Genomic DNA, 16,050 nt, shown 5'->3' with positions numbered 1-16,050 from the left:
AAGGGGGGAGGGGGGAGGGGGGAGGGGGGAGGGGGGAGGGGGGAGGGGGGAGGGGGGAGGGGGGAAGGGGGAGGGGGGAAGGGGGAGGGGGACAGGACCCACCTCTGACGGTGACACCTCCTCGACATCACGTCCACGCTGGTTCTCAGCTCCCGGAACTGGGCGGGATCCCTCTTCCCGCTCAGCTGGGAGATGCCCCAGGCGGGCATTCCCAGCTCTGGGCGGCCAGGGTAGCAGCCCACCCCCACCCACTCCGGGGAGCCACAGGGGCCGCAGGAAGGCAGGTGTTCCGGGGAGAAACGTGGAAGTGAGGGGGCACCCAGGGCCGGCGGCGCTTGGTTGGGCGCCGCAGTCGGCTCCCGCCCGTGGGGAGGAGAAGGAGGCGAATGGGCGGGTTCAAGCGCGCGCGGCGGCGGGTCCCGGGGCCGCCGGCTCCTCCCCGCGAGGGTGCCTGTCCGCCGCTCGCCGCGCTGAGGCAGTGCGGGGCGGGCGCGCCTAGGCTGCCGCCCAGCGCCCTCGCCGCGGCCATGCCCGGGCCCTAGCGCGCCTGCCGCAGCCCGCGCCCCGCAGCCCCGCAGCCCCGCGCCCGCCGCCGCCTCTTCAATGGGCAACCTGCTGGGTGGGGTCAGCTTCCGCGAGCCCACCACCGTGGAGGACTGCGACTCCACCTGGCAGACCGACTCGGAGCCCGAGCCTGAGGACCCGGGGCCGGGCGGCGGCAGCGAGGGGCCGGGGCAGGAGCCCGCGCAGCCCCCGGAGCCAGCCAGCAGGCGGCCCAGCGCCAGCCCCGCGCCGGACCAGGACGCCGAGGCGGCGAGCTCCGAGCAGGTACGCGGCCCAGCGGTGGCCTCGGGTCGGATCGGGTCGGGTCGGGTCGGGTCGGGTCAGGTCGCCCCACACAGGGCACCCTCGCACGCGGAGGACAGGGGCACCCGGCGGCTGCTCGCCTCTGAGACCCAGCCCCTCCGCGCCGCGCCTGACCCGCCTGGCGGAGGAGCGCGGGGGCCTGCCGGAGCCACCCACTGTCGGCCTGGGGCCTGGCCGGGGGCACGGCCGGGAAGTCCCTCAGGGCAGAACCCAACTTGAATGGGTGTTTTCTTTGCCTCTGCAGCGCAGCTGGGTTATGCGAAGGTGGGGTGGGAGGAACCTGTCTAAAAATAGAGGATTGTGACAACCCCTCTAGTGAATGTTATTGGGAGAAAAAAAAATTACTCAGAGTAAGATGGGGCTGCAAGAGCAGGCAGCCGGCGCTCTCCCTACAGTGGGGGCTAAGCCGTCGGAAGTGCAGAGGGCCCCAGTCTGAGGTTCGTACGTTGCTGTTCTGCCCAACTCAGGCCTTTCAGTCTAGGATTCAGAGCACTCTTCATGAATCTTATTTCACCAGAAGACTTGTTGATCCAACTGTGCTTTAAGCATTTGACTAATACAGCTTGGAGAGGTTAGTCAAACGATAAATAACCCCCGTAACCTCTGATGGACTGAAAATAATCAGCGACTTTTAAAAGGAGGAAATACATAGCCGACCCTCAGAGGAAGCGTGTACATCCTTGAGGTGGTTCAGGTTTGCCGCTCCGCGTTAGGCCCTTTTCTTTATCAGCTATGGGCAATCGAGATTGAGAAAACGGAATCCAAAGTCCAATGTGACCACAAGGTTTTGGGGGAATCATTACCTCAATATTACAGCTAATGCTGCATCAACCATCTTGATGAACAACTCTGTTTATGATTTGCTCCTTACCTAAATGAAGTTTTAGTGCAGGCTCTGTGCTAAACATGCTATTTAAATGAACTACAATTTGGGGGTGGGAGTTTGCTGTGTGATCCCCATTTTAGAGAAAACTGAGGCTTAGAGAGAAAAGAAAACTTGCCCATCATTGAGGGAGAGGATGATGCAAACCTAAGTCTATCACTAATATCAGAGCCTTGCACTTGTAGAATTGTGAGGTTCCATCTGCCCCTGTGTCTGGTTTGCTGCTGTTGTTTTGCATTGCTAATTCAATCTTATTAAATTATTAGATGCTGCATTCTCATGTTTTGCCTTCCATTTGTCTCCCAGTTAAGTAACCTCCTACAGAAATTTGGGATATCAAAAAACACTAAGATTCAATCCTACTAACCAGGTCCATCTACAGTATATAAAACTTTTTAATAATGTTTCAGTCAGTTAATTGCAACTCCAGTAACTAGTACACTACATCTGCCCTCCCTTTTCCCTTTTAATGATTAATTTGTTAGTATCAACATCTGACTTCCAAAAAAATCTGCTTTTCAATTTTGCCTTTTGACTTTCAACCCCATTTGTTGTCTTTTCCTTAGAGTCAATCTACTTGCAGGTAATACTGGAGCTACTTTTAGAGTGTATCCCAGACTGACTCCTTCACACTGCTTCCATTGCATCATCCTAGTCCCTCTGTGTATTGGACAAATGATGGTGACATTAACAAATACAGAGAAGTCTAGGGTGAATGTAGCTTTAGAGATTAAGTCGAAGATTCTCTTGAGTTTAGTATCCTATTAGACATCCAAGTGGAGTTGGATAGTTAATTATTTGTTGGGTAGTTACATTACATCTATGAAAGGAGACTTAGTCCAGGAACAGAGTCCTCAGTCTCTGAGATCAATGGTATTTAAAGTCATGGGAAGATAAGGGGTTATCAAGGAGTGATGAGGAATGAGGGCCCTGGGAACCCCTCCATTTAAAGGGTATGGAGAGGAGGAGGAGCCAATAAAAAGGAAGCTGACAAGGGGGCGGGGGTGGGGGGGGGCAATGAGACAGGAAATAAACTAAGAAAGTCTAGCATCCTGTAAGCCAAATACTAACAGTGTTTCAGGAAGGAAGGATGCTTTAATTGGCCCAGTGCTGTTGGGAGGTCACCCGAGGTGAACATTAAGAAATGCTTTGGCAAGATGGAGATTTATTGAAGTTCCCAAGAACTATTTTGTTGGAGTGCTGAGGACAAAACCCTGATTGAAGTGGGTCACGGGAAAATGGGGAAATAAGAGGAGACAAAGTCTGGGCAATTTTTTGGTGGTTATCTGTAAGAAGGAGCAGATATATGGATCTGTAATTGAGGACAGACTTGTGTCAAGGAAGGTTTTGTATGTTTAAGATTAGAAATACTACAGCATGTGTAAGATCCAGAAGAGAGGGAAATTTTGATGATCCAGGGAACAGGAACAATATGTTGTTGAACAACAGAATCCTTATTTGAGCAGGTGAAAGAGGTCCGGGTAGAGAGTCCAGAGGGAATAGGGGTTTTAAGAGCAGGAACAGATGCTGGCAAGACACAGTCATTCTTATGATAATCCTGAGAAATAGGTGGGGCATGAGTCATTGTCTTTATTTCACAGATGATAAAACTAAGATTCAGCTAAATGATTTGCTTAAGGCCTCACAAATAGTAAGTAGCAGAGTTAAGATTCCTCGTCTTCTGACTCCAAGTCTTGGGCTACTGCTGCTCCACCAAGGTTCCCATACATCCTTGGTTTTAAGTGTGACTGACATCGATTCAGACCTGTACTTGGAACCCAGAGCCTGGGATTCTTGTTCTTCCACTGTCGCTGGACTCTGGGTGGTGCTCAACTTCTCTAAGCCCCGGTACCTTGTTTCTAAGATGGAAACACTTAACTGTCAGTCAGGTGTGTTTGAATCAAATTAAATAACATACAAGTAAGTGCTTTGTAAATGGAGAGTGCTTTCTATACAAATGTAGGATGATGATTCATATGGTTGTAGCTGAGGCTAAATAGATTCAGAAACTTGCTAGGCAGAGCTATTTTGAAACGTGTGGCAAGGACCAGAAATCAAGCTTTTCCTTGCTTATGTAACATGGCAGTAACTAATGTTAAGCATCAGAAGATTTGGTGTTGAAGTAACTCCGTACTTGTAGTAATAGTGAGAATCACCCACTTCAAAACTGTGTGAAAATTACTTAGAGGATGGCAGTCTGTCAACACAGATAGAGGACAGGGGTTGAGGAGAAAAGAATTTGGGGCCAAGCTTTTAATGACTCTTAAAGGTCTAAAGTTTTTCTTTTTAGTCATTGTTGTCAGCACTTTCTCATACATCGTAATAGTACATATAGGGAATGCAAATCGATTCTATTAACCTGCATCTTACACTTTAAAAATCATTTCATGGTGATAGAAATTTTGCTAGGCTGGGTGTGGTGGCTCACGCCTGTAATCCCAGCACTTTGGGAGGCCAAGGCGGGTGGATCACGAGGTCGAGAGATCGAGACCATCCTGGTCAACATGGTGAAACCCCATCTCTACTAAAAACACTAAAAATTAGCTGGGCATGGTGCTTAGTGCCTGTAGTCCCAGGTACTCGGGAGGCTGAGGCAGGAGAATTGCTTCAATCCAGGAGGCGGAAGTTGCAGTGAGCCGAGATCACGCCATTGCACTCTAGCCTGGGTAACAAGAGCTAAACTCAGTCTCAAAAAAAAAAAAATTTAAATAGTACGAGTAAACTACCACGTAAGTTATTTCAACTGGACATCATTCCATTTGAGCATTTTATTGCTTGGTGTGTATATATTTTAAATGTTTATATCACATGATTATTCATGCCTTTGTGTATTTGTCATGGTGTTATAAAGGATGGGGTTTAGAAAGCTAGTTTTGAAATCCTTTCTTTTCATAAATATTACTTGACTTTCAAGTACAGCTAAATGTTGCAAATGTAATGACAATTTTCTTTGTAGTACTGATTTAGTATCTTAACACATTCTTAGTATTTTGTAAAATGTTCTAAAATTAAGTTTTATCATAGAATTGCTTGCACAATCATTTGGTAAATGTCTTGAATTCCTTTTAGAGTTCTCTTTCTGATGGATATTGATCCACAACATTGGCCTCTATAGGTTGTCGGTTAATAATAAAGTGGTTTATTCAGTAATATATCTTAGGACAAATGTTGGTTCAAATAAGCAAAATAGGATGCTATTACTAGTAAGCGTTATTAAAGGAACACTTATAATATTTTCATCAATTTGGACAGATTGACCATTTTCAGGCTTTCTTTATGGATCTTCATTATTTTGTTTGTTCTAGAAATTTCTTCCTCAAATTGTCTTGCATCAACATGTAAATGGAGTTTCACTTTTTATTTCAGGGTGATGATTCCACTGAAGCAACGGCCAAACCAAAGAGAAGTTTTTATGCTGCGAGGGATTTGTACAAGTACCGACACCAGTACCCAGTAAGAGTATAGAATATTATTTTCTAAAATGTAAACTATTTTCCTTCTGTTTTTAAGTGTATGGTGCCACTGAGTAAACATGCATGAAGGGTCCTTATACCTTTACTATATTTCTATGTTCTGGAGATTGATTTGTTTTTTTCTTTAGCAGAACTTCAAAGATATCCGATATCAGAATGATTTGAGCAATCTTCGTTTTTATAAGAATAAAATTCCATTCAAGCCAGATGGTGAGTAACATATACTTGATAAATTGCAATAATCACATACTTGGTTTATTTTGTGGTTTATTTCATTGATTGGATTTACTTTGCTCTGCAGTCTAATATGTCCCCCATGTACTAGGTCATAGGTCTGTGAGCATGCACTTGGTAAATTCTGGAAGAGCTACGGATTAATCATACCTTCCCACCACCTGTTTACATTGCCATTATCTGAAAGACAGTAGGGACAATCTTTGTCAAAGGAAAAGAGGAGATATATAGAACCATAGAATTTTAGGTTATTAAGGAACATTGGAGAAGATCAAATTTAGCTTTCTCATCTCAAAAATTAGGTCAGAAGGACTTAAATCTTAGGTGACTGACTTGCTTGTCACTCAATTGCAGGTTCCAAAGTCCACTGTTCTTTCCATTGTGCCATAGCTGAAAATTGAGACTGTGATTGTAAAGTGCTGTTTGTATTTAGAATTATCTTTCCTGTCGGTTTTCAGATTCAGGTTATCCGTCATCTGTAGCAATCCCTGTTTGAAGTTCCAATATTATGGGAAAGGAATGGCAGATACAGTAGATCTCCGTCCAACTCTGCCAAATACACTTGTTTCCTTCCCAAACTGTGATTGCCCTCATAAGATCTTTTCCAAACCCATAGCGAGAAGATGCAGCTGCTATGATAATAGACCACAACATCACATATTTCACTGAGGCATCATGCTGTGGTTCATGGTCGTCATCCTAATTTTATCCAGGTCACTCCCGCAAAGCTGGCTTCTCTCCCAAGAGCTTTCTTCTGTGAAGTGGTCAGACTACCCTGGCTTCTGCTATTTGCTCTCAGTGGAAACTGAGCCAGTTTCATAGCAATGTGAGTCATGAAATGAAGGTGATAGATTGCAAGGCCTTTAAGTGGCAGGACCTTGCATTCTTTGGTCAACCAACTCGAGGCAAGAGGTCTAAAGCCTGGATGGAGTTTGGGCAGAGGGAGTCCCAGTAATGTGTACTGACAGACCTACCAGTTGGGAGTTAATATTTGAGAACATTGCTGGTATGACCAGATCTATTTGTCTTCGACTTTCTGGTGTCTCAAAAGTCTGCTGTGATTTGGAGGGAAACCTCTGGATAATATTGTACAGTTGTATTTACTAATGATAGAAATGTGCCGCTTTATTTACCAATGGAAAAGTATCGATTAAATTACTCATTTTCTTAGGACTTGGGGTAGGAAAATCTCTGGAAGAAATGCAATGATTGTTGATTTGAGTCTGATGTAAACTGCATACAATTTACTGAAAAGAATACCTTTAATTATTAGAAAATGTTGAACATAAAACTAATATTTAACTATTTTTGTATCTACTAGGGAATTTATTTTTAAGCTAATATTTTTGGTAATCTTTATTACAGAGTTTGTTTTGAAATATTTTATGATTGGTGGGGGTCAGAAGTTTTAAAGTCACATAGAATGTTATTCTAGTTTATAAATTATATCGACTCACTTTCCTCCCTAGTACGTACACACACACACACACACTACTTGCAGTAATCATCTTGCAATGGTATATTTTACTTATCAGGCAAGAGAAGTGGTAGTTGGGAAGGAAAACAAATAGAAAATTAGAGGAAAATGGTTTCAACCTGCCAATAAAGCCAACAATATGATTCAAAACAACTTTTTACCAAATCTTTTCAGAGTGGGCCTCTACTGTAAACTGGTGATCTCTGGAGGAAACAAGAATGAGACGAGTTATGTTTGGAGAAATATTATATTGCTGTGTTTTTTCTATAAGATTGACTAAATGGCTAGTCAATTGTAAAGACCTTGACAGACTTAGGACCTAGGAGGATTTTGTTTTTGAGAGTTCTTGTAGGGGAAGAATGGATGGGGTGAAAGGGCTTACCTCTTAGAACCAGAAAAACCTATGTTCTACTCCAAGATTTACTTTAATAGTGTGTGACTTTGAACAAATTGCCCAGTTTCTTCGTTATTAACATTAGGATCATAACACTGGGAGCCTTCTGTGAAGACTAAGCTTGATAATGTACACGCTGTGTAATATGGGCACAGCACATAGTAAGCACTTACAACTTTTTCTATACTTTTCTCCCTTTCCTTCTCCTTTGTTTTCTCCTCATTTCCTTTCTTCCCCTTCTACTCCTGTCTTTCTTTTCCCCTAGGATACATTTCATTTGGATCCAAACTAGCCTTTAAAGAGCTATATAACTCCTAGGCAGGGATTGGCAGACTTTTTCTATATAGGGGCAAATAGTAAATATGTTAGGCTTTGGGGGACATTGGGTCTATATTGCAACTATGCATCTCTGCTATTGGCCACAGACAGGACTTAATTGTGAACGGCTATATTTCAATACAACTATTTACAAAACAGCTAGCAGGCCACAGTTTGCCGACTCCCGTTTTTGAGTACATTGCCCAACAGAGCCTTCTGCAATTTGAAGTGCCTTTTTAAAATTAGATTTATTATATAACTGAGTATATGGGTGTAGGGTATTCATCTTTTAAAAGCCTTTTTCTTGTTTAAATTTAATAGTAGCACACAAGTTTTAATATAAAACTCAAGTGATTCGAATTTTAAAATGTCTTCACAATGTTTTAAATGTCTGGTTTATTTTTAAATATTTACCATTTAGGTGTTTACATTGAAGAAGTTCTAAATAAATGGAAAGGAGATTATGAAAAACTGGAGCACAACCACACTTACATTCAATGGTCAGTTACATATTATCTATCTTGAACCATGTCCTATTGAATCATTTGTTTTCCAGACATTAATAGAAAAAAAATTTTTTTTTAAAATAGGCTTTTCCCCCTGAGAGAACAAGGATTGAACTTTTATGCTAAAGAACTAACTACATATGAAATTGAGGTAATGCAAGTTCATTTCATTTTATACAAGGTGGCCAAATACTGATGTTTTACTGTCCTTGTAGCTACTGCATCATTTCAGCTGACTTTTTTTTCCCCCATTTTTTACATTAGGAATTCAAAAAAACAAAAGAAGCAATTAGAAGATTCCTTCTGGCTTATAAAATGATGCTAGAATTTTTTGGAATAAAACTGACAGATAAAATTGGAAATGTTGCTCGGGCTGTTAACTGGCAGGAAAGATTTCAGCATCTGAATGAGTAAGTAAAGCCCCTGTGATAAATCAGGGGGCCAGCACAATTGTTTTCCCTTGGTCAGACTTTTCTATGAAACGTAGGAACATCTAGCACCTGAGATGGGCCCAGGAATTTGGATTCAAAAGCTAGTCTGAAATGCATTACATTCCTGTACGCTATTCTAGAAAACAAAACAAAACACAGCAAAAAGGAGCAAAATTCTAGGTAGAAACACAGCTATTCAGCTTCAGATCTGTTTCTCCCCGAAATCTTGCTACTGCCCACAGCCAAATATTGCCTCTCTCTCTTATGCCACATTTTTATAGTTTATTGTTATTGCTTGTGTACAATTTTGTGTATCCCTTCTTGTAGGCTATAAGCTTTTTGGGGCACAACCTGTTTCTAAGCATAATGCTTTCTTAAGTTCGTGAATTAAGCCCATGATGTGTGAAAATCATTTTACAAGAATGAGATGGGCCAGTACTTTTTCCTAAAACAAAGTTACACTTGTCTTTTCACCGTTAGATTAAAAACTCATTTTTGGTTAAACTTTTCTTAAGTTTTGCAATTTGTTACCAGTTTATTTGGAATTCTTTTGCTGTATACATTTGCTTGGATGTTTATAACTTTTATTATTACTCATAACCAAAGTTTATTTGTCTTAATATTTTCTTCATGTGCAAACTGTCCATTTTCATTTTAATTATATTTAAATTTTAACTAATTACAGTTACATTTAAACTAATTATAGTTTAATTATTTATCAGTGCTGCCCTATGTAGCCACCAGCTTTAACGTACTTTTAAGCGTATTATATAATTAGCTAAACTGAGAAAGTACTGAGAACAAAAAAATTATAACCTAAGCAATTTTTCTTTGGCCACAACAATCTGAGTTTTGTGCATCAGTTAACTAATTTTTCTGTGTTTTTATAGATTGCTTTGGTAAAATGGGTATGAATATTAATGTTAAGCTTTTTTATTACTTATAATCAATGCTATTAAAATGGTAGTTTGTACTAATACACTAAACATATGGGCATAAAGTTTATATTCCTGACTAGAAGACCCATTAACTCATAACTCAAGTTAAATTTGACTTATGCTTTAAGTGTCCTATTTATATGAAGTATATATACCTCTACCCAAGCAATGCAGGTAGCTCTAGGCAGTTTCTAAGCACTTATGTAACACTGTGAAAGAACTGTATGCGGGCAGCTTGTTGACATGAAAGACAGCAAAAGGAAAAGTAAATCTTTTGAAAGGATTTGATAGTTAAGTACATGAAAGATAAGGTACTATCATTTTAGAGACTCACCTCAAGCTTGTTATTTTTGATTGGAATAGGAATCTTGCATAGTAAATTTTTGTGGCATGAATAAGTGATCAACAAAATATGGTCTTCAGCTTGAATCTGAGTTTTTTTGTCATATCATCTGATTTATAGGTGGAAAGTTTTTTTTTGTTTTGAGACGGAATCTCTCTCTGTCTTCTAGGCTGGAGTGCAGTAGTGCAATCTTGGCTCACTGTAACCTCCGCCTCCCGGGTTTAAGCAATTCTCCTGCCTCAGCCCCCTCAGTAACCAGGATTACAGGTGCCCGCCACTACGCCTGGCTAATTTTTGTATTTTTAGTAGAGACGGGGCTTTACCATGTTAGTCAGTGTGGTCTCAAACTCTTGACCGCAGGCGATCCGCCTGCCTCAGCCTCCCAAAGTGCTGGGATTACAGGCATGAGCCACTGCACTGCCACAGTCTCTTTTTAAGACTGTAATTAAACAGTTTCCAGGCTTGAGGCAGGGGAGAGTGTCTGAACTAACAGTCACTTCTTACTCCTCTGCCCCATCCTTTCTCTCTACCACCTATGCCAGGCGTCCCCAAACTTTTTACATAGGGGGCCAGTTCACTGTCCCTCAGACCGTTGGAGGGCTGCCACATACTGTGCTCCTCTCACTGACCACCAATGAAAGAGGTGCCCCCTTCCTGAAGTACGGCAGGGGCCCGGATAAATGGCCTCAGGGTGCCGCATGCCACCCGCGGGCCGGGCCGTAGTTTGGGGACGCCCGACCTATACCCTTTTTCCTTTATGTATTGCATAGGCTTTTCCAGCTGTGAATTAACTGTCTTAGAATCTGCCAGAAAACCCATTTCTTCTCTAGTTTCATTGCAAAAAAAAAAAAAAAAAAGACTAGATTTGAACAAATGATAGAATAGACGTTTTCATAGAATCCTCTATTTTCTTCAGTTTAGTCCTTTTCTGACTTATTCTCAAATATCGTAACTTATTTGTATTTTAATGTGTATAGCATCTTGAGTAGTTTAGAGTAGTTAGGGAACTCAGTATATTATAGTAGCTAAGCAGAGGAAAAGTATTGAATTAAAGTGAAGTAACATTGACTGAAAAGTGACCTTGACTAAAGAAGGCAAAATAGTTTCAAACATGAGAATACAAATATATGGACCACCACTAAGATGTGTTTTCAATTTTGTTTGTAATCAACTTGCATTACTGAGCCATATTTAAACCCTGGGATGCCCTCTAACTTATTTTCTGTTTCCTGGTTCTCACCTTGTATGTCTTTCTTTACCTACCTACCTAGTCTTCCTGCAATTTCAACACTATTTGCTGCTCTTAACCTGTCTGGAAACCCAGCTTCTTTCTTTGGCCTATTATACAACCCTAAGATGGTTTATACACTGTAAGGGTTTCAGCCACTCTTCTCTGTACCCTTTAGTCTTCTTCTATACCATTTGTGACATTACAAATCACACTGCCACACCCAGTTGCTTGATTTTATAGTTTTGTTCCAGGATCCTCATCATTTTTTAACCCAAGTTTGTCCTTTTATACTGTTGTGTAAATATTTTTAATTGGAGAATACATAGATAGAGTAAATAGGTACAGAAACTAACTTGAGCATTCATCTAGGATTGGCTATATGAAACTGAGCTGGTTGCAGATATAGTAAATTTTGTTTAGTCATAGAGTTTTTAAAAAATTAAAAATCTAGCTTTCTATACATCTTTTTCTGATAGACATATGAAGCAGATATTGCCCAAGGGTTTTGTCACTAGGTTTTTAGAGTATGCAAACTCCATAGAAATGTTAACAAGTAAGTTGCTCCTGCTGTTAGTGACAGATTGTCTTAATTTTACCCAAATTTACATTGTCTCAAGTGTTACTTCCTATTTAAAAATACAGATGTATAAAACTGAGACATGTGCGCTATAATTTTACCCTCTGGGCTTCAGAGTTGAATGTTAAGACAATAATTTAGTAAACATCAGAAGATGGAAGATGATGAACTGTTGGGCTTAGCTTTTCCAGTGTTTGGTTAGGGTGAATCATTAAGGTTTTTGTTTTGTCCAAAGAAACTTTCTCATCGAAATGTAGGACCACAGAACCTTACCCTCTCGTCCCTTAATTCATCACCGTCTTCCTTCCTCCTTCAAGTAATTTGCTAATTATTACTAAGTAAAATCTTTAAGCATTTTTGGAAGCTAGGACAGATATCTAATGTTTGTAGAAAGTTCCGTGTCTGAGGTATGAAGTGGGCTTTAGGAAGTTAAGTGATGGTTATGGTTATGTGGCAATACTGGGTAAATACCTGGGCTGTTGAGAACACCTATGATTAATACATGTAGCTCATTATTCTTTTAGAATTTGTCCAGGCATGTGTAATAAAGATGGAGCTGAGTGAAGTTGGAAAGTTATATCATGAATTGTGACAAAATAGATTTGGAAAATATTCATCCAGTAATGGCATTAGTTTTGAAATAGAGAGGAAAGATGTTAGTGTAATCTGAAGAAAAATGTACCCTTGGAATCAAGGCCATTAGAAATAAGATTTAAAATTATCAGATAGGGAAAGAGGAGGAGAGAATGACCAGGGTTTGAAGAAAATTGGGTTAAGTTGGGATACGTACAAATACGGTGGTCCTTAATACCCTATCTTTAAGTAACACTAATAGTTTTAAAAAGTATCTAGTACTTACTAGGTTCTAGATACTCAGCATATGTATCATCTCATTTGATTCTTGTAACAGTCCAGTAAGTTGCGGGTCATTTTCCCCATCTTACCAATGAGGATACTGAGATTTAGAGAAACATAGTTTCACTTAGCTGCCAAGTTACAGAGCCAGGGTATGAATTCAGGTTAGACTCCGAAGCCCATGTTCTTAACTATGCTCTGCTAAATGTGTCAGTTTTGTATCCTTCATCAGAACCGTTTTAGCAAAGTAGAGCGTTTCCTGTTGCTGTCCTTGTCAGTGGCTTATGTGGTGGATTTTGCTGGTCAGCTGTTAGCTAATGTGTTTATGTTTAGCAATGGTTACCTGTGATGAGTACAGTACATTGATGTTGGTACAAATAAATGCTGTGTTAGATCATTCATCTTCAGTGTATTTTCAGTAATCAACAATTCAACAGTGGTAATAAGTTTAAACCTAAGTATTTTTCTAATATGAAGAACAATAGGCAAGGGAAGTTTATTTTACACATTTGACTTTCACATAGATTGACATTACATTGTGGCATAAGGCTTTAATATCTACTGGCTTGTTCTTAATGAGATCTAATATGGCTTTAAAAAGTCATTACATGGCGTATTTCCATAGCTTATATTTCCATAAAAAATATTTTCCCACTAGTTTTCGTTCTCCTGCTTTCCTACACTGGATATCCCCCACTCATTTTATTCCATCTTCTCTTCCAGGTCCCAGCACAACTACTTAAGAATCACTCGTATTCTTAAAAGCCTTGGTGAGCTTGGATATGAAAGTTTTAAATCTCCTCTTGTAAAATTTATTCTTCATGAAGCTCTTGTGGAAAATACTATTCCCAATATTAAGCAGAGTGCTCTAGAGTATTTTGTTTATACAATTAGAGACAGAAGAGAAAGGAGAAAGCTCCTGCGGTTTGCCCAGAAACACTACACGCCTTCAGAGAACTTTATCTGGGGACCTCCTAGAAAAGAACAGTTAGAGGGAAGCAAAGCCCAGAAAATGTCTTCCCCTCTTGCCTCCAGTCATAACAGTCAAACTTCTATGCACAAAAAAGCCAAGGACTCCAAAAGTTCCTCCTCAGCTGTTCATTTAAATAGCAAAACAGCTGAAGAAAAAAAAGTGGCACCAAAAGAGCCTGTGGAACAGACAGACAGGACCAGCCCGGAGCCCAGCAATGAAGCTGCCAAGCCAAGTAATACAGAGGACAGTAATGCAGGGAGTGTGAATTCTCAACCTGAAAAAACAGTTATGAATCCCACAGAAAAAAAGGAGAGTGCATCTCCTGAAAATAACGAAGAAGGTGAAAACCATAACCAAGACGGTGAAAGTCCTGGAAATACAAATTGCCATGAGGTGGTACTAGTACAGTGAATCAGAAAACCCATAAGCCAGTTTAGGTTAGAGAGGAAAATAACGACTGTATCGTTTATCCTAAAGAACAGACAAGGTCACATTTCAAATTTTAGCCATCTGTGATTTCTGTCATAAGCATTTTATTGTTGCGTTTTCATTTTGGATGACAGCGAATTGAATATCTAGTAAGGAGATAAAAGACAAGACCCAATATATTCTGTAATGCATTTAGGATGTAAATTTTCAAGTTCTGTGTATACTAGTTACTTTGAAAACTATTTTCAGAATATCTAGAAATTGCCATGTAGTATTTTGTATACAAAATATATTCTTTTGAGAGCCTACGTGAAAGAAAACCAGGAGGATAATTTCATTGGATTGCCACAGCTTTACCCAATTTATGGCTTTTTTTTTTTTTTTTTTTGGAGACAAAGTCTTGCTCTGTCACCTAGGCTGGAGTGCAGTGCTGCTATCTCAGGCCATTGTAACCTCCACCTCCCGGGTTCGAGCGATTTTCCTCCCTCAGCCTCCTGAGTAGCTGGGACTACAGACGCATACCACCATGCCTGGCTAATTTTTATATTTTTAGTAGAGACGGGGTTTCACAGTGTTGGTCAGTCTGGTCTCCAACTTATGACATGTGATCCACCTGACTTGGCCTCCCAAAGTGCTAGGATTACAGGTGTGAGCCACTGTGCCTGGCCAATTATTACTGTTATTACTTTTAACGAAGAGTTTGATCTTTGCAAATGTATTCAGAAACTAACTTGGATTCTTTGATTCCAGCACCTCAATGTGTTTATTTTTAGATTCTGATAAGTGAAACAGATGGCCTTGTGGAGCTCTGACCTCCCTAGCTCATCTGTCAGTCCCGCTGTCCTCACCTCCTTGCCTCTTACCATGCTTACCCTTGAGCTGCAATCTTTGTCAGCTAGCATTTGTGTTTCTAGTGTAATTGGCTGTACCCTATCAGAGGTCCAGCATCTGTGGATTCAACCAACTGCAGAATGAAGATATTTGGGGGAAAAATTGATGTTTACATCTCTACTGCATATGTAGAAATGTAACCCTTTTTTTTGGTCACTATTCCCTGAACAATGCAGTATATTGTCTTTTTTTGTCATTATTCCACAAACAATGCAGTATAACAACTATTGACATTATACTAGGTATTTTATAATTAATCTAGAAATGATTTAATTTAAGGGACTTGAGCATTCCTAGATTTTGGTAACTTCAGAGAGTCCTGGAACCAACCCCCACATAGATATGAAGGGACAACTGTATACATTAGGATGATCTATATGGAAATCTACATGGAACAGAGTATGACTTCTAATTGTATGACTTCAAGATTTTGCTTTAGTAAAATTGTTTTCAGTATAAACTGCTTAACAAATTTTGATTGAAAAGTTCCAGGAAAAAATCTTAACTCTTTGGCTGTTCCATATACATTTGTTGGTTGATTCTGAATGTAAATGACTGAAGAATTAAAAAACAAGAAATTATTCATTTCTAAAAGGCACGCTTCTTGCACTGTGAACAAGACAGTCCCTTAAACCATGAATATGTCAGTGTTCTATGGATTATGAAATTAGTAATGTTGCTTAGTCCTAATGTGCATTTTTTTTAAAAGAAGTATAGTTTTGTGCATCTCCAAGTTCTCAAACTTCAAATTGAGAACAAATTTCAAAGTCCATATATGCAGCTCTAGTAAGCACTTAATATGTTACATAGCACTGGCTAAGAAACATTTTGTTTTCTCTATTACTATTACAAATCAAAAAACACTGTGATAAGAACTTCAAAGCATACATACAAATATAGTTAAAGCAATGCATAGATGAAAGATTTCTACTTTATTTCATTTAGAAAGGAATTAACTGTTTTCAGCTTTTAAGAAAAGTTCTATTTAATTCCCTAGAGAATTTGTAACATGTCCAACTTTCATATCACTTATCATTTTCTGTTGCTTCTATTGAGCCACGTTTTCTGCAGTGGATTTCTTAATAATCACACTTATAGCATGTCTCTAGAAATATGGTTTGACTGTTTTGAAGTTTACATGGAACATACCAGTTGCTTAATTTTTATATAAAAAATATGATTTATATGAATCTCAGTAGCACTTTCGTTGTATATCATATTCCAATTACT

The 16,050-nt window shown here is 40.0% G+C and overlaps 1 protein-coding gene across 2 annotated transcripts; it reads left to right on the top strand.

The window, feature by feature from the left end:
- Window positions 1–461: 461 nt before the first annotated feature.
- On the top strand, window positions 462–15,414 carry OGFRL1 (opioid growth factor receptor like 1). Of its 2 annotated transcripts, none has more exons than XM_039467975.2 (7): window positions 462–828; window positions 5,117–5,203; window positions 5,352–5,433; window positions 8,068–8,146; window positions 8,237–8,303; window positions 8,417–8,562; window positions 13,251–15,414. In XM_039467975.2, exons 1-7 carry the CDS (start codon window positions 604–606, stop codon window positions 13,909–13,911), a joined length of 1,347 nt encoding a protein of 448 aa, XP_039323909.1. In that variant the 5' UTR covers window positions 462–603; the 3' UTR covers window positions 13,912–15,414. The 2 variants fall into 2 exon arrangements, with proteins under 2 accessions (XP_039323909.1, XP_039323910.1); XM_039467976.2 differs by having other exon boundaries at window positions 463–828; window positions 5,355–5,433.
- Window positions 15,415–16,050: the final 636 nt, after the last annotated feature.

Source organism: Saimiri boliviensis, chromosome 4 (genome assembly GCF_048565385.1).
Source record: "Saimiri boliviensis isolate mSaiBol1 chromosome 4, mSaiBol1.pri, whole genome shotgun sequence".
Taxonomy (NCBI): Eukaryota; Metazoa; Chordata; class Mammalia; order Primates; family Cebidae; genus Saimiri; species Saimiri boliviensis.
Note: the sequence above shows the minus strand (reverse complement) of the source record. Positions and strands in the feature narration are given on the sequence as shown.

What these genes read in the sequence shown, in the direction of transcription:
- OGFRL1 (XM_039467975.2), top strand. Translation starts at nt 604, where the DNA reads ATGGGCAACCTGCTGGGTGGGGTCAGCTTCCGCGAGCCCACCACCGTG. An exon ending in TAACTACATATGAAATTGAG is followed by an intron (nt 8,304 to 8,416) that starts GTAATGCAAGTT and finishes TTTTTACATTAG; the next exon opens with GAATTCAAAAAAACAAAAGA. An exon ending in AGATTTCAGCATCTGAATGA is followed by an intron (nt 8,563 to 13,250) that starts GTAAGTAAAGCC and finishes CTTCTCTTCCAG; the next exon opens with GTCCCAGCACAACTACTTAA.